Here is a 23,141-nt window from a genome sequence, read left to right as displayed (position 1 = left end):
TCTCTTCTGCAAGCTGTATTACATGAGTGTGTTTGTTCATGTGTGTGGGCTTCTCATTCAATATTAAATGGATTTGGCTTCGACTGCAAAGGCACAAGTGGGAGCGTAACAAGTCATCGCCAACACTGAGCAGCATGATACTGCATACAGCAATATACAGTACAATACTGTTCCAAAGTTGAATTGAAACTTCAGCATCCAAACACTGAAATACACAAAACTGCTCCGTGTATATTATTCTAAAATTGGCACCTATGATTTAGTGTTTAAATTTAGTATTTGTAAAAGTATTTGAGAAAAAAAACTGTAAAAATCGTAGAAGCTATCATCTTATCCACTTATCTCTGCACTGAAGTGTGAGTACTGTCTTTGACTAGGGTAGGAAATACACTGCTATCAAAAGACTGGTAAAACTGAATCTTATTATAAAGAAAAGCGACTATATTATGTTGTTCTTCTGTTGTGGAATGTATTGCTTTGTTGCTGTAACATCACAGTATGAGGTATGCATGCATTAGTTACAGGTTCGACCGGCTCAGCAGATGAAAAGTAAAGAATAAAACTCTTCAGACATGCAATACTGAGTTAAAGTCAGCTTAGTACTGGTACTTGTTCTTTGGAATCGATGCAACAGACAGATACAAGTAACATCAATTGAACTGTTTTCAGTTTCTTTTGACTTTTCAGTGGTGTTCATCTTAATCCTACATGGAACTCACATTAATGAAATGTTTTTCATGTTTTTAATCAGAATCAGAATCGGAAAACTCTATTAATTCCAAGGGAAATTATGTTCATAACATGCACACAACATGTACACAATAAAATGAAAAATAAATAATATAAAGTGTAAAAGAGCTTAGAACAATGTGCAAGAAAACACAGATTGAAGGACAGAGTGAACAGAAAAACGTTCCAAAGCATCCTTCATTGTAATTTTTTCAGGGATGAATTGTGCAGTTTTATTGCCACAGGAAGAAAGGACCTCCTGTGGCTCTCAGTCTTTGAGATGGGTAATCTCAGTCTGTTGGTCCGTGTGCTACTGTATTGGACCAGGAGCGGATGGAGGGGGTGGGTGATGTTGTCCTGGATGCTCCTCAGTTTCAGGAGCATCCATCTCTCCATAACTGTCTCCAAGGACTTCAGTTTCACCCCCACCACATCACCAGCTTTGAGTTAATGCTAATCCGATCAATGAAATCTCAAGACCTGGTATGAAGTGTCAACAAAAAGATGGTACTGAAGACAAGGAGGAAAAGGATAAATATCAGTTTTGGTTTTGTGCTTCATGTTTGACCAGTGCTCTAAAATAAGGGCAAACGACAAACACAAAGGAAAAGTATGACTACAAACCAAAAAGCACATTTACAAAAACAGAATCGCAATTACAAAAACAAAATCACAACACCAATTACAAAAAAGAAGTCGCAATAACCTTTACCGTTGGAAGGAGGGAACCTGGACAAATTGCGCAACAACAGTTGCGATTTTGTTTTTGTAAATGTGTTTCTGCTTTGGTGATTGCGATTTGGATTGGAAATGTGCTGGTTTGTGGTCGTACTTTTCTTTTGTGTTGTCTTTTGCGGGGCCAAAAGAGCGCTATGAGACGAAATTCTGGCAACCCACTCCACCTTTTTCAGAAGCCCTGTAAAAACTTTGTAACACAGTCTTTCACTAGCAGTGACAGGACTGACTCCCCAGTCCACTACCCGGTACCTGGTGACTGAACAGAAGTGGTTCAACACAAATCGAAATAGTTTTGACTACCACACGTTTCCTCCTTGTTGTGGTGTCACGTATCTAGCGTGTGGTCCAAAGTCTGCATACAACAGTGTTGAAGTTTTCGATTCAACACTGTGTGCAAGAGCGAGAATAGAACTGCAGGTTGCAATGAGTGTGCAACCAAAATCAACTGAGTGTGCAACTTTACATTATATATTAAAACAGTGAGGAAAAAAAAACTTGGAGCACAGTGGATATAATGCTCCTCACCTTTGTGGAGTCGAAGACTCAAGTGTTTTCCCACTGTCTGAAGATTTGACCACATGTGAAGACAGGTGCACATTTTTAAGTTCAGATCCATATGATGTGGATGTGTTTCATTTGTGTGTCATAGTAATGCATGAATCAAGCCTGGGGTTCCCCACTAACATGTACCACGCACTTGATTCCTATTTTCACTTGAGCAATATGGTTCGACTTGTTATTTGAGACAGTTTAGCTTGATTTTATTTATTTTATTTTTTTTTGTGAACTTGTCTCCCTCTACTGGATCTTTTGAGATTCTGTCGACTGAATGTGATTTTTGGAGAAATCCACAAACGCAGACAGAATCCCAAATGGCCTACCGATTCACATACACGGTCCCGGCCACTAGATGGCAGTGTTGGTATAGACATTGTCAATTTAGATATAAGACAGACAGATGTGAACCCATAAAATAAAAGCACGGACCTGCAGGTTGGATGAAAACCCGTCACAAAGATTTTTTTAGACGGAACAAAAAGACACATGAAACGCTTTAGTCAGAGCAAGAATGTCAGAAATCCACATACAACCTCATGGTCTAGAATCATTTAGTATTTATTTATCAGCAAACACAGTGAATTTCTAATCATATCTCCTGGAAAAATCAAGTGGACGTTATAAAATAGATGACGGACAGCGATGACCACAGAGACGCACCTGGAGACACGACAAAGAGAGTGGCACAAAGTACGCACGGACGCTTTTCTTTGACTTGACACTTAGTACACATCACTTCAAACCAAACACACAGTACAAGTATATCAAAATCAACACACACATAAAAATATAGATTATTATAAAACATCTTAAGTTTTTCTCTTTTTTTTTTTTAGGGAGGAACGGAACAGATGCTGACTTATCAAAATAAATTGTGTCATCACACACAAAAATCTACATCTTCTATTTCAAGTTTCTTGTGCAATTTTCACTTATATATTAAGGCAACGATAGGACAGCACCACGGATGCAACCACTGGTGTTACAGGCGGGTTGAATACAAGGCCACGGACATGTCCCTAGGAGTGTACACATATATATATTTTTAAACAAGACACATAACAGTTTGGGGGTCAAAGCTTGTGGGTCCTTGATATATTTCCTGAGTAATTAAAGGAAAACTATTGAGAGTTGTATAGGTATTGAAAACGTGACATAGTCACATCATACGCTCAATATTATTCAAACAAAAAAACATTTAAGGATCTGTCAAATAACAGTAGCGTCATAAACATGTACCACAACCATGTACCATTCATTGTACCAAATCATTTTCACAGTGACTGTTGAGCAAATCCTCTTCATGTCCTTTGCATAGGTAATAATTCATCAATATTAAATACATGTAGACTGAATCAGAATGGAGAGCATGGGTTTGCTATGTGAGGAAACATCTGTCATTTGCTAAAAGAACAATGTACATGATCAGTACAAAGCGTCTATAACTAACAGAGAGACCTCAGAAGACAGGTGGCTATGCTTTCCTGATGGCACTGGCGGTCAAAGTTTCCCGCCTGGTGGTTACAAATGCCTGTTGTTTTTCATAATAGGCTGCCTCATTGATAAAAGTTGGATAGACAGTGCCAGATCCTTGGTAGTGGATGGTCTTTCCATCGAAGGTTTGGAACATTGGGTCCCCAGGGTTCAGTGGTTCCCAGTCACAGTCCTGAAGAAAACAGAAAATGAACTCATTTGAGTGACACAACACAAACAGCACGGCCGAGCAGGAGACAGTAAAGAACACTCAAAGGTAGCTTGCTCAAATTCACAGGAGACCTCCTCTGAAAGTCAAGGAAGATGTAGAAAGCAACATGGCGGATGACCCCTTCAAATGCATGTCTCAAGGCTTTTCCAACGTAATGTTCACTCCCCATCACACATACTGTACAGAAACATGGATGAGGTGAAGGCAGTGGGGGGAAAAAACTCTTGACCCCGGCATACCATCAGGCACCACAGAAAAATAAAAAGCTCTATAGGCCTAAACATGCCTCTATTTGCCTCTATGTGCCAAAACAACTGATCAGAAAAGCATATTGGATCACCATTGATTTCCTCTAGTAGCTGGTGATGTTGCAGATGGACCCACAGAGGGTGTTTTGGAGGAACCATTCCGTTCTAAGAACCATTTTCCCACATCTTCTATGTGTTCGCATGGTCATTATAGGGAAGTCAGGGGGGCGGGTGGTGACACCGCTGCATTACAGGATTGCTGAGAAATACACATATAATAAATATCAAAACTAGCTATACCTGTGGGGACCAATTCTTGGAAAGTTTGTAGGGACCGTTTGCTATTGGTGGGACCTTTTGCTGGTCCCCACAAGGTAAAAAAAAATGTATTTGAGGATTAAAACATCTGTCTTAATTGGGTAATTATAATTGAATTTAAGTTTGGTTCAGATTCTGGTGAAAATTTAACCAAATACTTGGTTCAAGGAAATTTATTGAAAAGTGTAGTTATTCACTGAATTGATATTGACAGTTGCCCAAACAAAAAAACTGCAGCTGTGGGAAGTGTAAATGCAAGTGTGCCAAAGGGACATAGGAAGATTTGTTTTGGATAGTTAAGTTAAGGGTGAGAGGCTGGGGAAAGCATGATATCAATGAGAGGTCCTCACAAAGATAGCGAAACAAACATGGGGGTGAATAGAAGTTTGTATTTATATCCTTTTGTTAGAACATTGTCAGGTTTCTCATTGGCTTCCATGTCTTCCCCAGCCTCTCACCCCAATCCCAGCCATCCAAAACAAATGGCTTAACTTAAACCCTGATGCTGCAGACTGGAGTGTCTGAAGTTGACTCTCCGCCCCACTGAAATAACATCACTTGATGAATCATTTGATCAATGATGAAGCATATGCAAAATACATCCATACACTGTACATGGCTTTCATACATTGCAGCTCTGTGTGTATCAGAACCATTTAATCCACTGAATGGTTCCAAGAAATGAAAAGGTTCCCAAATTGCAAAAGCAGCTTTAGACCCTTTTTGTAAAGGTTGTGAATCTACTGGTGAAGGTAAAGGGCATGATGCAGAAGTCCAGATCCCACCATAGGAGTTGGCAGAAAGGTGGCAGAAATGGACGTTTGATAAGGTCCTCACTGAAATCCCCAAATGGATGGACCAGCCTACACAAGGAGGCCCAGTGGCCTGAAGAGAGGGATGTGGACAAGGCTCCTAAGGCAGCAAAAACCCAACTTTACGCCTTGCTACACCTGTGACTGGCTGCTGAGTGTGGACCAGAAGAGGACGGCAGTTTTCCCTTAGGTTGGGGCAGTGACCTCCATCTCCAAATCAGATTCAATTGCAAAGAGCCTGGTCCCGCCTCACCAATGAAAAACAGTCTTGTATCAGCACTTGATCGATTAAGCTCTTTTTGCCTAAAAGCTAGTACACAATCATCGTCCCAACTGAAGTTTTCTGTCACGGGTTCCCAGTAAAACGTATTCGATTCTGCAGAAGTTGGGCTGGCACCCAAACAGCTAAGGAAAGTCATCCAGGACACAAAGAGAACCCACAATTGGGATTGTTCCACAGGTGAAGGCTAGTCAATCTTCGCTGCCACATTCAAGTATGGTGTGTGTATGTAAGCTACTGACAATGCAAAAGGATGTCCAAAAACATGGGTGCATCAATGTATGCGAGCTCACCATTATGCAGTACGCATAGTTCCTACAGTTGTACATAATACTTTACAAGGAAATTTATTGAAAAGCGTAGTTATTCACTGAATTGATATTGACAGTTGTGCCCAAACAAAAAACTGCAACTGTGGAAACTGTAAATACAAGTGTGCCAAAGGGACACAGGAAGATTCTTGAAAGAAAATCTAAAGTTGTAAAATGAAACACACTTAAACACTGAAATAAATCCCTATGCATAATACTAAATGGGTGTTTCTCACCTGCAGATTGGGGTGCACCATTGCAACAATGTTCCCATTCGCATCTCTGGGATAGTCGACTCGTTCCAACACCCTGTAGACGTCGACTGTACAGGAAGGAAACTCCATACCTATAACAAAGCCAACAGAGTCACTTGAAGCCTTGTCCTCAATGATATTTTGTGTAGTCTGCTTTTTAAAAAAAAGCGCTCTTTAAAAGTGGAGCCTTGACAGGCATCCACACAAATATGCTGAACACAACCACAAAAATGTAACACAAATGTCAGCACATCAACCTAGCTGAGGAAAACAGATTTGATTTGGCCCTTTGTGGAACTGTGTGAACTGAGTAGTCCACTGTTATTGCTATTGAAGGAACAACTTCTTGGTAGAGAGACAAAACCCGGGTTCACCCTTGGATTTCTCCCCGCATATGGGGTGCCTCTCTAGGGGAGAGGGTTGGCGTGATGTGTGGGAGTTTGACACCAGAAGGTGGCGCGGATTGTGCGTCTTTCACGGGTGAGGCCCGTTGACAAGTTGGCCTCACCTCTGTGCAAGACTTGGAATACCGGAATCCATGGTTTTCCACGCAAAGGCCACTGTATGATGATTTGCTTCTCTATATAGGCGCTGAAAACATTTTGATTCCATTCGTACTCGACTTACAAAAACAATCTTGTGCAACTTCTCTGACCAAACGTTAATATACCATGAAAACAGAGTTAATGCCTTTAGAGATGGACAGCTCAAAAATGAAAATATGAGATTTGTGAGCACAGTTTCTGTTATCTGTGAATAATAGTAGTTATGACACAATTACGGTGGCAGTGTTAATAAAATTTCTCAATCTGTTTCCCAGTTCATAATCTATAAGTTAGTTAGTTACTTAGTTTTTATAGGGTTAGCAAACAACCACGTCTGCAGAGGGATGTCCGGGAAAGAGCAAAAAAGCATGGGGAATGGGTCTTCGAAATTTTGGAGCATTTTACTGCTAACCATAAATTCCAGGTTCGATGGGTGGCATTCCCACCTATATGGTGACTGCTCTAGTTTTGCAATTTAATGTGACTGTTTAATGTGACAGCTCTAAGATGCTGGGAATTACTCCCAAAAACAATTTCAATTTGGTGACAATGTCTTGTTGAATTACATAGGATGACGCAACCACCTCTATGGACAGTGAGATGACCATATGAGTGAACTTGAGTGGTAGAGAGAGGAAAAGGTTTGTGAATGTTTCAGAAATAAGTTGTTCGTTTTGAAAGAAAGGAATATCCAAAGACAAGCTTTAAACAAGTCAACAAGCGAAGTCATTCCCTGACAGCAAGAGAAAGTGACCATGAGAGAGGAAGAACCATTCATGCGGGCTGTATCCGGGGTGGGCAACAGCTAAACACATTCCCAGCTGAATTAGTGATGTAATCCTGTCCGTCTTAGCAAATCCTCCCTTCCAAGAGAAGAAATACTCGCGCATTGCCATGCACCAGCACTCACCAGCGGCTCTGTGGCCCTGCTACAGCCCTGGCACCATAATGACATGGACCAACTCTGAACAAGTAGGTCCATTCAAATACCACCGGGCCGAAGGAGCGCAACAGCCTGACACTCTGATTTGGCTCTTGTTTACACGAAAATGAAGGAGAAGCTGTCCTTTGCTGAAAACATGAATCGAGCGCTCAAAGCCACACGTGAATCAGACTGCTCCCAATTTCTCATCTCACTTTTGTGTGAGTCAGCGGAGCTCCAAGTCCAGTGTTGCATAACACATCATATAAAGGAGTTTAAAATGAACTTCAGAACACAATACGGGTATTTCTCACCTGCATTAAATAGATCAATGAAGTCCAGCGCATGTTTCAGTATTGCTCTCATTGCTTCAAAGATGTTGCTCCGCAGTACACCCTGTGGTTGGGGTCCCACTTCCAGCCCTGCACACAACAAAGATTCAAATTAAACCTCAAATGCACACAGGACTAGTGCCGCAGTAAAATATTTAGTGCACAATGATAATGCCACCAACTAGTTTCCCTAGTAGCTTAAGGGTGCAAAATAGCATGCATGCTTCTGTTAGCTTACACGCAATTCTGCGTCAAAAAGTGTGACAAACATTCGGAGTTTGTCAGTGCAATATCTCTTTTCTGAGTTGTACTTACAAACCGGCACACCATGCAGAAGTTGAAGTTTTAAACAAGTCAGTTAAGATTTTGAGAGGTTTACACATAACCTGACTAGTTCTTTTCTCAATATTTGTGTGGATTTCATTTCGATCCACCAACATTTCATTCCAGAAAATCTCCAAGTAGCCTTCAAAAAGTGGGTTAAGGTTATCTGGGTATATACCTGACTGCAACCAACTTTTAAACTAAAGTAGTTGTCAACGCTTTATACATCTATCAGTCGGCATGACATTGCTCTTGTTTGCGCATGCTAAAGTTAGCACAAGCCATATCATGTCACGACTAGACTTGTTGCTGACTAGTTGTGATCTGACTAGTCAACTTTCAAAATAGTAGTCAGTTGCAGCCCCAGTTTAATCTTTAATGTTTTTCATATTCTAATAATTGTCTTTAAATGCATTTTTTAGGTTTTTGAAGTGCACACAATTGGCATGAATGATTTCACTGTTCATTTTAATTTATTAAAACATAATTTATCTCAGCTAATTAAGGTTATTATTTTTTTCTTCTTCTCACTTAATATATTGTGTCCTGGTTATCTCATTGTCAAATCTGAAACATAGTGTTTTCTGTACTGGCCACGTCACATTTGGCCACATTTAGTCAAAAACACTACCTTAAAAACTACCTATTTGGAAAACATCATTCTTCTGTGAGCTTCAAATCTGGATTTCGTGATGCAGTATGATGCCAGACAAGTTTGGACGGAACAGTTGCTGAGTGTCCACTTCACAATGAAAGACTTTGGCAGAACATCCAGTCAAACTAGGAACTGCAGACCAAATTCTGGTCATTGAACAAAGAGGAAGGTCTGAGATGGGCCACCCGCACTGCTGACAAACAGCTTTCAGAGTGAATTCATAGCAACGTTACTCATTCCTCCTTTTTATCGCTATTTCACATATCTGAGACTATTTCCTTTGGTGTTGGATAACCAAGATGATCATAAATCATGATTCAGAAAATTGTGAAATTGTGGAATTGTGAAAATATGGAGCCTGCATGAAGGTGGATTTAAATGTATTTATTTAATTATGTATATGTTTAAGTTAAATGTTAGACGCTATTTTTTCTTACTTACTTCTTACTTACTTCTTGAACAATTTTATTAAAGATATTTTCAGAAGCCAACTTGAGGACATGACATATCATTCATATCACATGACAAAACTATTCTTGGAGAATGATATATGCATGGTGTTTTACATTAGATGCAGATCCAACAGGCACAACTCACCAACAGGATGCTTTGCTATGGAGCGTGAGGTGGAGTATTTCAGAAGAGGATGCTCATTGAGCAAAACAATGCAGCTGGCTGGAGCGATGGCTTTCTGCAACACAACCATAAATGAGTGAGTGATAATTTGCATTCCGTTCCCTAAGTTACCTGTTGAACTTATGCAGAATGTAGAATAATGACTGGACATAAACTAAACAATAATAGAAAAAAGTACCAGTACCAGTACTCAATTCTGCATCTCTTATATAACATGGTGATGGTCTTACATTTTGCTTCATATATCCCGTGTTTCATCCTCACTCACTGTTCATTGTTGAGAATTTGATATATTTTATTTTTATATATTTATTTATTTCAGTTTCTAAAGCACATTCAAGTTCACTTTTCTGTTTCTACAGTTTTATCTTTGTTTCCATAGTGTAGATTAGGGTGTTCCTTTGTCTATGTCTTTAATGTTCAATGTTTGTCTTTGATGTTTGTCATGCTGCTGTAACAACCCAAATTTCGCCACCGTGCGAAGAATAAAGGCGGTTTACTCCAATTGTGTCAGTGCTGAATTATTGTGCGTGCTAGTGCAACTGTTTCTCCAGTAAGTCACCTTGATGTAGTTCATCATCTGCAGGTTGAAATGGTCTTTGGAGCTCTCCAGGATCAGCGTGGAGCCCATGTTGGATGTGGTGTTGTGGAGGTCGAATATAACATCATATGCCTCTGGGCTTCCTTTAGGTCCAAATATGCGGTTGATCTCCTGGGCTCTCTGCACCTCGTAGGGAAGCTCATCTCCTCCTGAGGCGCTGCAGGACACAAACATCATCACTGAGTTACACGCTAAATATCTCATCAAACATTCATCCGCTGTTACTCATCTCAGAGAAGCACGTTAGAGTTTCACTAAGAGTTAATAGATACAATATTGATGCATCACTAGTTTGTACAAGTATTTGTACTCCTTCGTGTCTTCCTCCTTTCCAACCAGTTTACATTCTTTTCAGCCAGTGTTTCTGCCAAATAATGGAAACATCTTCTCTCTTCAGACCTGATCTCGCTGACTCAGGTCTGCAAGACCCCATTTCCCCACCTTGCACACTCTGAAGACCATTGCTGTACACATGTGGTCAACCCCGTTGTGGAACTACGGTGCCATTTTATTTTCCATTGCCATTCAAGTGGTCTGTGACTGTGAACGTTAGGAAGGCCAAGGCAGTCAGTCTATATCATTTGAGGCGAGGCGGGCTGTTTTTAGACACCAGTTAAGCTCCTTACTTTACACTCTCACAAGAGCGCCACAGACTTTACAGTCTTGGCAGTGATGGAGTAATAAGTAATGAGATTTTTAGGAATTAATTCTTGAGAAGGTTAGCACTCACTGTAACACATTATGCCGCTCTTTCTCAAAGAAGATTTTCCGCTATGAAATTTAAATGCACGGATTCAGAGCAAAATAGCATTACCAGCTTGCACAAGTTTAACTCAGTGACGTGTATTTTGGTTTCCAATTGAGTGAAAACTCAGTGAAGGCTTCTGTTTATTTGCAACATTAACTCATCAATTTTATTAGAAATATGGTGTCTAATGTTTCATAGTAGAAGACAGAAACCGTTTTTCGCTGTGGAGCACAGTAAACATTTGGTAAGTGGCCACAGGGACAGGGGTAAGCACTGCAGGTTTTTACTTCTGGACCTCAAGAACCACAATGGACAAACAATGGCTAAGATGAAGATTGGATGACAGTGCACTCTGTGCAGTATTTATGCATGACAACATATCAATATGTGAGTTTATAAAATGCCTGTGAAAAGCAATCCAGCAAAGGCAAAGAGCGTCTTGATTTCAATACCTGAAATAGAGGTCCTTCAAAAACAAACAGATGGATCAGGACAGATCAAGGACGGTCAAATTGTTGATTCTGAATGATCAGGTACAGTGGTACCTCGTTTCTCGACCACAATCCCTTCCAGACGGCTGTTTGAGAAGCGATTTGTTTGAAAACTGACTCGATTTTTCCCATTACAATGAATGGAAAAAGAAACAATATGTTCCAAGCCTTAAAATAGGCTTTTGTAGGAGTGAATGTAGAGTGTCTGCTGCAGGTGGCTGTTCCTCTATGTGTGTGGCCGCTGCATGTGGGAGGGGTTGCCGAGTGAGTGACGTCTCTCCAGAAGTGAAGAGGTGCCCGGTGCGTGTCCAGCTCTGAATGTGCGCTTCTGTGCAGTTTGGCTGTGACAAAGTCATAAACCAAGTCACGCTCTGTCCTAGACTCGCCTCATCCCTGTCCCAGCTCCAGCCGACTATAGGACATCAAACCCTGGAGTGCGCTCCAGCCTCGGAGGAGAGCGAGCACCTCCCCTGTGACACTCTACCACGGTCCAGTGTGGAGACAGGAAAGGTTTTACACCTCAATATGAAGAAAAAACAGTCAGTAAATGTAGCTAACGGGACACGTCTGCATACAGAGGCTGCGTTATACACAATAACAAAGCGTGTCGTGGGTCAGCTGATCGGTCCGTGCACGTTATGTTTTTTTCTGGCTTTTTTCAGGGGTGTTTGAGTTCTGGATCTTCGTTTGAAATCAGAAGCCTTGAAATTTTTGTTCGGACTCTGATTTGTTCGAAGTCCGGAACGTTTGAAAACCGAGGTACCACTGTAATGGAAGTCAAATGTAAACAGTTCTTGACAATTTGGATTATCAATGTCATTTAAGTGGACGCTGAGCTTCCCATGCAGCCTTAGAAAAATCACCACTGGCTTGACTTGTAGCCTGCTTGTAAAAAGGCAAGAGTTTTCTCCTCCCATGGAAGAGAAAGCATCTTCTTCTCTCCAGTAAAACAGGAACCTTCTGAACATCACATCCCAAAACCATTTTACACCCTGTTGGTGTTGACCGTAGAATAACCCTAAAACTATCTTGGTGTAAACAAACAGGTGTGTCACAATAAAGAAAAAGTAATCTGAGATTGCTTTGGCCCCAGACAGTCTCGGTGGAAAATACTGATGTGAGGATTATTACATAAACACCCTGAACAATATCCCCACTACCATCACAATATGGGTATTTTGTTATCGTGAGATTTCTGCAATGACTTATGTTATGAAGGGGGAGGGGCGTCATCACCCAGCCACAATAGATCCGAGTTCGTTTGACAACTAAAACTGCAGCACAAGTACTTTGAAATGAAACTAGACTCAAGAGAATGGGAACAAAAAGAGGCGAAATAGGTCTTCAGTCGGGTGCCTTTAGCTCACGTTTTTCCTGCTGGCGAACGGTCAGCTGGAGCTCAGGAGGAGGCGGAGGCGGAGGAAGGGGGCGGGGCAACACGACAGATGATAAACACACGAGCCGCACCACCACAACAGTGTGCTGGGGAGTTACACGTGACTGTGGTACTACAGTACAAACCCACTCTATCCCCCGTTGTCTGCTGATAAGCCCAACATTCATATAATTCAGTCATTCAAGCGCGTACCTTTCCACACACTGGCCATGGGACGTGTATTTATATCCAGATTGGAGTTGAGAGCGGTGTCACGCGAGTGTAAACAGATCGAGGTGGCGAACATATCATCGCGCAGGGAATCTGTTTACCTGAGGTTCTCTGAGGTAAAGGCGCGGTTCAGGTCCGTGTCCACGTATCGGGCACATTTCTCCACAGCTCGCGGGTTGGTGATGAAGGGTTTGGTCTCGACTCCTTTCCTCTGGATCTCGGCGCTGTTCTTCATCCACAGGTTCACCAATGTCACACCGGACATCTCGTTCCCGTGAGTGCCCCCGAAAATCGCCACCCTCCTGGCCTCGCTGAAGCGCATGCTGCCGGAGTAAGACATGTCTGCTGTGGTCGCGCAACAACGGTCTTCCACGGTAGAAGTTTCCAGCTGGAGCTTCACAGCCTCACTGTTTAAATACCAACTGTCGCTGTGCGCTTGCGTAACGTGGCCGTGGGCTCCATGGAATCAGCCACCGTGTGAAAGGCGCTGACTTGGGTCCCGCATCTGCACTCGCTGCGCAGGTCGCCCAAGACAAAGGTACTTTTATCGGAAGTCAAAGTAAACAGGGTGCAAAGAGAAGAGAAAAAGCCAAATCATAAATCATAAAAGAATTAAAATCTATTCGCACAAAAATATGTTATACTAAGGTTAAATATGGAGCGGATTTAAACACTAAAAATACACCAGATAGAATAAACTGTCTGAATTATCAGCTAAACTAAAGAGATAAGCATCAACATGCCCAGGTTGTACTTATGAAAGCAACCATTAAAAAGTCCCATCCACCCTGTAATACTGTAAATAATGTCTAACAATGAAGCTATATGACCTTAGATGACCAGCTGTTCATTTGAGACTAGAATCTTTATGGGAAGACCAGCGACACAACACATGCCAAGCTTTACATTATGGCAAGCAACAATGACACAGACAGCAATGACGTGAAAATACTACTTTATTCTTGTAACTATTGCTCTGATGCCATTTGAGCTACTGCAGAAGAGAGAACCAGGAAGGTTGCAAACAAAGAGTAACGCCATTGACTATGGAAAACTAATGGACAGTCAAAATATTCTGAACATATGAACCGAGAGTGGGCGAGAACAGCACTCCTCAAATCATCATCTCAGTGCGACATGTGGTTTCAAGCGTGCGTGTTGAAATGCAGCAACGTTTTACCAAGATGACACATCAGTCAGTTTTGTTTTCATTCCTGAGACACATTATAGTTGCTCTAAATGCTTTGGTGATTATATTGGAAATGGAGCAGAGGACACTCTAGAAACTTAATCTAAAGAGACAGCAACTTGGTAACTAAAAACATTTACATTTTAAGTGGATGAGGAGCTACTTAATTCACATGCAAGATCCAATGACAGAAGGGGGTAAAAATAGGCCTAATTCAATTAAAATGTGCACCAAGCATACAACTCTAGGGCACATAAAATGATGCCAGGCACTGGATTTAGCTGCAGTGACTTGGCTAGTAGTCCAGCTGAAATGCTAAAATTGGAAATCCAAGGTCTGCAAAATGCATGCAGGAGAACTGCAGTCATGCGTTGATCATTGTGCCATGTAAGCTGATCGTATGACTGATGATTGATTCACTTGTTCAGGAAGGAAAACAACCTAGTAGAGAATGGAGTAATGTTAAGTTAATGTTTGGTGACCTGAGGTAAAGTCAGGAGAAAAGTAACAAAGTACACTGACTTTGGATTTTGTTGTCCCAGTTTAGAACGTGTTAGAAGCAGATGCCAATGAGACACAATCATCCTTTAACTTAGAAAAAGGTCAAAAGTAAATTTAAAAAAAAAATAGTGCCACCTAACGGCAGAAATAGAGAAAAACATTGAGAATATTGTGATCCTGATAAAATATAACACAGAATGCACTATGTAAAAACAATGCCATTGTACACAATGCAGGTCTGAGCCTTTCTTTTTTTGTCCAGTTTTTTATCGAAACACTAAAAATGTTATCTTATTAAGAACATTCAGGAAGTCAATTTTTTCTGTTCCAATCACTTGATGTGAAATCCAAGTGAGACAATAAAGTGAAGATTCATTGTACTCAAAAGTCAATAAAAGTTTTATTAAGAAAAAGATACACTGGTCAACACATTTAATAAACATGTAAGTTTTGTCTCTAAACTAGAATATTTGCAAAAATTCTACATTTAGGCTTTAATAGTATTAACCATCTTGGTCAAGACTTTCTAAAATGTTGTTTATTGCCATTCAAACACAAATCCCCTGCCATTATTCTTGACTTTTACGAGCTAACTTTTTCTTCTTTTTGTGCTTCTTTTTTACCAGCATGTGTCCATCACCTTCACTGGCTTCCACTGTTTCAACAGCAGGCAACGCCGTGCCCTCTGCTTCACGTCTCTTTTTTGGCCCCTCACATGTGCCGCTCTCCATGGCTCCAACTGGTTCCGCAAATTCAATCTCATTTCGCACTTCCTCTCTTTCCTCAGCACACTGTTTGATTTTCTTCTTCTTTTTCTTTTTCCTAACTCCACCGTTTGTGGACTCTGCTGATCCAACAAATTCACTGACCTGGTTTTCTGGAGCGACATGCGACAGTGGTAGCTCAAGCGCACTTATATCTTCCTCTTCATCAACAACAAGGAAGGAAGAGTTCCTCTTTTTGTCTCTTTCCTCTGTAGACAGAGAGTCATCACATTGTGGGGCTGATTTTTTTCTTTTTTTCTGCGCCATTTGTGTGACATCATCCTCATTTGCGGTCACCTCATCTTCGCTGAATTTAGGCAGAGGGAGAGACTTTGATTTCTTCCTCCTTTTCTTTCTCGCTGTGAATTCTGCTACAATATCCATGTCGTCAATGTCATCAATCAGTTCTTGCTTTTTCTTCTTCTTCTTTTTGTGGATCTTGTTGTCATCATCACTGAATAATATGGTTGATGTTGATGATAATTCTTCTGTACACACCTCTGTCATTTTTCTCTTCTTCTTCTTAAGTGTTGCATCATCATCATCATCAACCACCGGGGCTGACTCTAATATTTTCTCCTCATGCACATTTCTCCTCTTCCTCCGCTTCTTCTTTTTCCTGTTGCACGTCTCTGTGTTAGACCTCCCAGAATCATCCTCTTCTCCGACATTACTATCTACATTCTCGTTTTCTTCTGGAGTTATGATATTTCTTCCTTTCACGAAAAGCTGGGGATCTTTATTTCCCATCGCAGACTCGCAGACTCCCGCAGACATGTCCAGTTCTTTACTCTCCGGTGGGATATCTGGTAAAAGATGCGGCCCACAGAGAGTTGAGAGTTGATGCTCTTCAACTCCAGCCACAACTTCATCTTTTTCTCTGTCAGTATTCCCTTCACTGTCCATGTCCTCCTCATCCACTTCAGCAGGTTCAAAGAGGGGACTTGTGTCCTCATTCATCACGGCGTCTTTTCTCTCGGGAGCTTCACTGGGTGCTGCCTTCATTGAAGACAGCGGGCAATTTCTCCCCTGCGGGATTACACACATCAGACAAGTTAATCAGAGATTCCATTTATACTGAGCTCAAAATATTTAGCTCAAAAAGCCCATTGAAACAGCAAACCAGAAAAAAAACAGCAAACTTTTCATCATCACTGACCTTGATGTTCGAGCAACCGTCATGGTCAAGGCCGTGATTTGTCCCCTCATCCACAGATTTGGCTTTCCTTGCTGTAGAGTTGTTGGCTTTTGCCTTCCGGGGCATCACAAAGGAACTTTTCCTCTGCAGGATGAGACGTTCCATAAAGACGTTAATCACAGACAAAAACTCAGAACCACTTCATTCCACCACACCTATATCAACTTCCTACAAAATCCTGATGACCTTTGTTATTGCATCCAAGTAGCTTAGTGGTATCAGAATAGTGCGACGAAATAGCAGCAAAACCTCACTTAGCATTCATTTACTCAGGCTTGAAGCACAGCCATCAAATTGTAGGGAGTTGGAAATGTGGTAAATGCCCCTCTTGGCCACTTCAATGCTCATAGAAAAGACAACTCAGAAAGCCATGACTGGGAAGGGCTGTGTATCTGCAGGAATCTGCCAATATGATGCGCATCCCAAGTGGATGGGGCAGAAAGTCATATCCTCAACATTGTTTATCATGCTTATTTTACCAACAAATAATCTTAAATAGCGAAAACAGGCGGCGTAATACAGAGAGTCTTGAATGATCCACACCGCTCTCGCAACCCATTGAACAAAGTGAGAAATATAACTGACGACCGAGCTATTTTTATCAGTGAAGTACAGATCCAGACGTCAGAAATGATCAGTTAACAGTCTGATAACCTTCAGAAAAATCAACCTCTTTCCTCCTCGCTGTTCTGCACAGCTGCGAGACCACAACAGTTGCAACAAAGCAGCAACAGTTAGATCCCAACATTCTTCATCTAGGTAAATCTGTCCATCAATAAAAATCAGATGATAACAAGTCTAATAAAGGCCAAAACTCTGGCTTACTCTGGTGTAAAGGCCAAAACAGACGCTGCCGTTCCCCAGCACCAGTCTGCCGCTGCTGACGGTGCACACCTCTGTGTTCAGCAACTGAATTCTGATTCAATAAGCTGCGATCTATGTATATGATATGATTAGTCGACTAAATGCAAAACATAACTGCATGTGCTGCATATTGCAGCCACAATTCAAGAATCAGTCGTGAAGCCCAAAAGTGAAGTGTGCAATCAAGCTCAAGGAGGAGGTGTATCTCATTTGTTCAATAGTTTACGATCAAAACTGTAAGCAGAGCAGTTTGACCTGTTGGATGACCTCTTCGATCCCACTGACACACGCAGTCGTGCAGCAGAATAAACACCCAGCTGAAATCTGAACAGGGCATGAACCGTGTCCCTTCTTCCCACCACACTAGTATGTTGAAGAAGTGTAGGATGAACCAGGTGATCCTTATGTGAACACATGGTCGTGGCTGAAATCATGAGTTAAAAAAAAGAAATCATGAGTTGGTTTGCTTACCACAATCTTAATCTCCTCGTCACTTGATTCTTCGTTTCTGCAAGAGAAAAAACAATATTCGGGAGACAGTCAAAAGAATGACAAAAAACAGAACACACTCGTCCTAAAATAGACTTTGCCACACAAAACGTAGTGAGGAATTGTACTCTGAATATAAAGATTGTATTTGGGCTTAATGCCAGACCCGCCTCAATACAGAGTAGTCATCTAGTACGGTTTTAATCTTTTGGGAAAGGTCAACAGGTCCAGCGCTCGAAAGAGAGGGCTCTCTGAGAATTTGTGATTAATTAATCTCAATCGCAGTTTAATGGTATAAGAATATTTGCCACAAGCAGGCACATTTTTCAATTTGAATGAATTTGGTATATTACTGAATCAAACGATAGAGCCATACATACATTTAAACAACCAAATACAATGACAATGGCACAATAAATCACGATGGTGGCTATATTCAAGTTTTTATATCACCTCATATAACTAAAGCTCTTTTAATGTCTTGAAAATATTTGTGTAAGAATTTAAATTTTATAAGAATTTCAAACACACTCAGAGTAGAGGAAACTCTGGCCATTGTGTAGTAAAAAACATCCATGAACAAAAGCAAACAGATGCTTTTGTTTGCTTTTGTTCAGGGATTCCTCCATGTTTGTTGTTGTTGTTATCATCCTTGCTGCCACGTGTCTTGTGCATCAGTGTGATCAGTGGACCAGGAACTCCTGCACTTACAAAGGTTCCCTGTTGTCTGGAGAGCACACTGTTAACAGTTAATTTAGTTTAAACTAAATTAATTATTTGCTATCTATCTATCTATTAAGGCTATATTATTATAATAATTATTATTATTGCCCACCATCCAATCATTGGTCTTGTTTGTGATGTATCAACATCTGGTGAACAGAAACCAACCATATGTCTTTGCATTAGTTAACTGAAGAAACTACTTTATGAGCAGATGATTTTGCTCCACTCAGTTCTTGTGTCAGTTTTCTCATAACAGTAGCCATTTTCTGTTGTCGCTGCAATGATATAGGAATTTAAATGTGGAAAAACTGAGAAGCTCAGCAAATGACCTTCAGGATGAGCCAAAACAGAACACTGACCACACCAAATACATCAAACACATTTACGTACTCTGACAGTGGAGGAATGTCCTTTTCTTCCAAATAAGGTGCTTGCAGTTGAAGTTTGTCTCTGCTGAAGACAGTCAACTGTTGTACACAACGGAAGAAACCTTCCATCAAACAACTCTGTAAATAGCAAATTCTGTTATTTAGATTAGATGTCCTTTATGTGTCGCACAAATTCCCAACACCAACCATTAAAGAAGTGCTACACTTACATTGACACCGGTGTCCTGATGGGAAAACTGATGGTGTCTTGATGTGCGTTTCCAATCGGCGAGGAAAGGGAAGTTCAACTTGCGTGCCTGAATTTTCTTTCTAGGCTGCGCCAATACCTCACGGAACAACGGAGGTCGTCCTTCAGAAGTTTTAGGTCCACATTTCTGGGTTATAAATAACCCATCATCATCATCATCATCTGTATCATCTTGCCCCGAAGGGACATAATGTGTAGACTTTCTTTTGGACATAACTGTACTCCGTTTTGTCTTCTGGGCAGATGGAAGGTCACTATATCCATCTTCATCCATTGAAACCTTTGGTTTACACCACTCCAAGCACAGTTTTCTTATGGTATTCTTTTGCTCAAGCGCTCTCTTTGGGGTTGATGAATGGGGGACAACATCATCATCATCATCATCAACAACAACATGGTCTTGTGTCTCCTGACTTGTTCCTACGGACGCTTCACGCTCGTCTTCTTCTTCTTCTGACGATTGAAATAGATATTCAACGATCATGGAGTGTCTTTTGGAGTTGCTTAAAGGCTGTCTCTTCTGACGTGAGTGGCCGTCTCCGCCCCCCGGCGCTTTGTTGCGTTTGACCCGCATGGCTCAAACACGATCTTCTCCCTTGTAACTGGTCTTCTGCAGATCACTGCGAGAACAACACACATTTTAATCAATCGCCAAACATGCTGATCAGCGAAATACAACGTTATAATACGATTTACGCATCTGTGTTCAGGAGCCATATAAGACAAGAATTTGGCCGCGGTGCAAAGTAATTTCAGCAGCTTAAACCAACTAATGCTCAAAACAACCCGCAAAAGAAATAAAGCTAAGGCACATACCACAGTCACTGCCCGATCTGGTCCGCCCGCCGCGTGTGGTCTAAAATGTTCAGTGTTGGAACCGGAAGTTAGTAACGCACAACACCATCACCGCCATCACAACAACAACGGATCTGCCCCGGAAGTAATTAACGTCATCATCATGAACCAATCATTGAAAAGAACTCAACAAAGCTAAAAACATAGCAAGATGCATCACTCAATGTACGTCCGGCATTGCTCTCCTCACAGTTTTATGTTTCAAGAAACTAATACTGGAACATATGAGAGCCAGTTTAGACACATTTTCCCCATTATTTAACTTTCTAGTTCAACTCCTAACTTTGCTGCCCAATTTCTGTCTCGCTTAACTGCCTACAAATGAAATACGACTTGATACCCGAAGCGTCTTCACCTTTTTGTAGTCTTTGGTTGTACTTTCACCCTCCGTAAAACGATTGTTTTTGTCATCGTGCGTATTTCTTGCTGATCCAGGTTTTTACTTCAGGATATGCAGCAATGGCAACCGCTAGCGAAGCAGAGAGAGCACAACTGCATACCCCAGAACTGGATGAATTAAGTTCCGGTAAGCATTCGAAGCATGTCTGAAACAATCCTGCACTGAGAAATAGGAACGTACTAAAAGGTATTTGCCTGGTCTTAGTTTTACAAGCAGGATTGCAGAGGAACTTTGCAGAAGTGAAGGTCACTGTGGTCGATTGTCCGGATCTGACAAGGGAGCCTTTCAACTTTCCTGTTAAAGGTAAAGAGTTGTCAGTCGTTTTTCCAAATTAACATAATTTACCAAATTATTAGACAGGGTAATTAAAAAAAACAAACAAACGACGAATCAGGTTGTATAGTTAACGTTAACTATTTACTCGTGTGTATGTATAATCTGTGTTATGAGAACTTGGATAAAACAGCCATTTATGATTGCATTTATTAATTGATATACAACAATATATTGTATGGATATTGACTTATAACTTAAGACATTGTGGTTAAACTGTTGAGAAAGAAATAGTAATAATAATTGTATTAATGATGTAGGCTTGTGCGGAAATCCTCGCATCACTGATGTTGGTGGTGTCCCATACCTTGTCCCTGTGGTTCAAAAGCACAAGGTAAATTCTACACCAGACATAGCACTCACAAGCTGCCACTGATGATAATCACAAACATCTATTTCTGTACTCATCCAGGAATATGATATGAATGTGATTTCTAAGGAGCTTGAGCTACCAGGAGCGTTCATTATTGGTGCTGCAGCTGCTCCTTCTAGAATTGTCGGGATGAATGCCGAGGTATGTGACTTACAAAATGATTTATGTATGAATCTTTTGACCTTGTTGTCTTTGGATATTACAATATATCAATTTAGGTGGCATCATTGAAAAGCTGTTCCTGGTAGACATCTTGCGATTGTGAACAATATGATATTTGTGATGTGTCAAAAAGTGTGCTAGAAAGGTTATCAGACATCTGTGATCATGAATGACACACATGCTCTTTTACACTGTCTTCATAAGCATTTGAATTATCAAATGTAACACGTAAAACAAGTAATAATATAAATGATAATTATGCGGAAAACATCTGTTCAAGAAATTGTGAGAAAAGGAGCAGAGATAATTGTATGAAAATGGTTTTTTAATGGTTATTTCTACATCTTTATGGGAACTGAGTTAAAGCTAAATAACTAAACTAAATCTGTTTTCAACCACAGCTGATACCTCAGGTTCTAACTGAAGGAAAAGGACATCCCGGTGTTAATAACAGCTACTATGCCTCCATCAACCCGAAAGATGGCCAGTGTCTCCAAGAAAAATATTGTGACAAATTCTCTGACTGCAAATTTGGATTGTTGGGCAATCTCTATGCTTGTGAAGGGAGACCAGGAAAGGTAATTATGCTTTTGTGTTGCCCAGAAACTAGCAAGGTAGTTCACTGTTATGTCATCTATGCACCTGCGTTGTTGTGCATGAACCAGTTTTGCCAGTAAAGGTAGATATAAAAAGATATTTTGACTTGAGTCCACACGCATAAGCAACATGCTGATGCTGCTAATGCTGATATTTTTTTCTTGACCACTGAACCATCCAGGTCATTGAGGTTCAAGCCAAGCGGAGAACAGGAGAGAACAGCCTCGTGACTGCCTTGCGGAAGACACTTGAGGATCATTACATCAAACAGAGCCTGGCTCTGGGTGGTGTGTTCATCATCCAGGAGGGAAAAGCTAAAATCCATATTATGGTATGTACTCACCCTTGTTTTTGCCGAACCACAATTAATAACAGATTATAGTATATCAAATAATATGGAAAATATATCTATATCTTTCACAATGTGACACATTTGGTCAGGAATCAATAGAAATAATGAGACATGTTTATTATTAAAGCGTGTTTTCCGTCGGCAGAAGTTAGAAGTTAGAGTGGTTGCTTGAAGAAAGATACTTCATCTTTGGAAGGAGTAATCTTAAGGATCGTGTTACAGTTCAGATTCCAATCCTCTTTGCCCCTCTTTGCCTATTTAAAAGCCACGAGAGTTCTCAGCCTGTCCTCTGAACACCAATGAGGATGTCAACAACTGGTTAAAACACTTTGAGGTCAGCGCGCCGCTCATCTGCCAGTCTGTTCTGGTGTCCAGGGATCCGGTAGGTAGAAACGTGTGAACCGTTTGTTCTTTCCCTGACTTTTCCCTTGGTTACTCAATATGGTATTACTTCACATGTGTGTACTTTTTAACTCTTTGGGGCGTACTTTCTTCTCTGCGTGAGGGTTTGGACCTACGAGTGGAGCACACCCACTGCTTCAGCCACCATGGTGAAGGTGGCCACTACTACATCGACACCACGCCAGACAGTGTGGAGTACCTGGGCTACTTCCTGCCAGCAGAGTTTGTCTTCCGCATTGACAGGCCAAAGGAGACTCACGGAGTAGGGAGAGACTGAAATCACTGAATTCATTGTTGATGGATGATTGATTTTAAGACTGTTGTACTGTTACTACCATACTGTTTTCAAGATGAAGAGTTTTGTGTCATGCATGTGAAACATTGTATGGATGTAAAACTACACCAGCGTGAAAATTCTTATGCTATGTACGTTGGCATTTACTTGTCGAACACTATCACTCAAACCATAATAAAGCAAAAGCGAGGT

The 23,141-nt window shown here is 41.0% G+C and overlaps 3 protein-coding genes across 6 annotated transcripts; 1 reads left to right on the top strand and 2 right to left on the bottom strand.

Moving 5' to 3' along the window:
* Nucleotides 1-2,577: 2,577 nt before the first annotated feature.
* On the bottom strand, nt 2,578-13,285 carry aspa (aspartoacylase). Its single transcript, XM_053847749.1, has 6 exons — nt 12,915-13,285; nt 9,930-10,125; nt 9,329-9,422; nt 7,735-7,842; nt 5,936-6,045; nt 2,578-3,691 (listed from the first exon to the last, which is right to left on the bottom strand). Exons 1-6 carry the CDS (start codon nt 13,151-13,153, stop codon nt 3,500-3,502), a joined length of 939 nt encoding a protein of 312 aa, XP_053703724.1. The 5' UTR covers nt 13,154-13,285; the 3' UTR covers nt 2,578-3,499.
* A 548-nt stretch (nt 13,286-13,833) lies between these two features.
* LOC128748768 (uncharacterized) lies at nt 13,834-20,112 on the bottom strand. Of its 3 annotated transcripts, none has more exons than XM_053847745.1 (6): nt 19,997-20,112; nt 19,143-19,800; nt 18,935-19,011; nt 17,801-17,837; nt 16,427-16,549; nt 13,834-16,296 (listed from the first exon to the last, which is right to left on the bottom strand). In XM_053847745.1, exons 2-6 carry the CDS (start codon nt 19,752-19,754, stop codon nt 15,073-15,075), a joined length of 2,073 nt encoding a protein of 690 aa, XP_053703720.1. In that variant the 5' UTR covers nt 19,755-19,800; nt 19,997-20,112; the 3' UTR covers nt 13,834-15,072. The 3 variants fall into 3 exon arrangements, with proteins under 3 accessions (XP_053703720.1, XP_053703719.1, XP_053703721.1); XM_053847744.1 differs by having other exon boundaries at nt 13,835-16,296; nt 18,935-19,050; XM_053847746.1 differs by lacking the exon at nt 19,997-20,112 and having other exon boundaries at nt 13,835-16,296; nt 18,935-19,066; nt 19,143-19,265.
* c17h11orf54 (chromosome 17 C11orf54 homolog) lies at nt 19,792-23,134 on the top strand. Of its 2 annotated transcripts, XM_053847748.1 has the most exons (9): nt 19,792-20,120; nt 20,484-20,561; nt 20,640-20,738; nt 21,029-21,102; nt 21,181-21,282; nt 21,705-21,881; nt 22,082-22,231; nt 22,518-22,634; nt 22,758-23,134. In XM_053847748.1, the coding sequence occupies exons 2-9, from the start codon at nt 20,495-20,497 to the stop codon at nt 22,929-22,931; spliced, it is 960 nt and encodes a 319-aa protein (XP_053703723.1). In that variant the 5' UTR covers nt 19,792-20,120; nt 20,484-20,494; the 3' UTR covers nt 22,932-23,134. The 2 variants fall into 2 exon arrangements, with proteins under 2 accessions (XP_053703723.1, XP_053703722.1); XM_053847747.1 differs by lacking the exon at nt 19,792-20,120 and having other exon boundaries at nt 20,201-20,561.
* The last annotated feature ends 7 nt before the right edge of the window (nt 23,135-23,141 follow it).

Source organism: Synchiropus splendidus, chromosome 17 (assembly GCF_027744825.2).
Source record: "Synchiropus splendidus isolate RoL2022-P1 chromosome 17, RoL_Sspl_1.0, whole genome shotgun sequence".
Classification (NCBI taxonomy): domain Eukaryota; kingdom Metazoa; phylum Chordata; class Actinopteri; order Syngnathiformes; family Callionymidae; genus Synchiropus; species Synchiropus splendidus.
The sequence above is the reverse complement of the archived record's forward strand: the minus strand, read 5'-3'. Positions and strand labels throughout refer to the sequence as shown.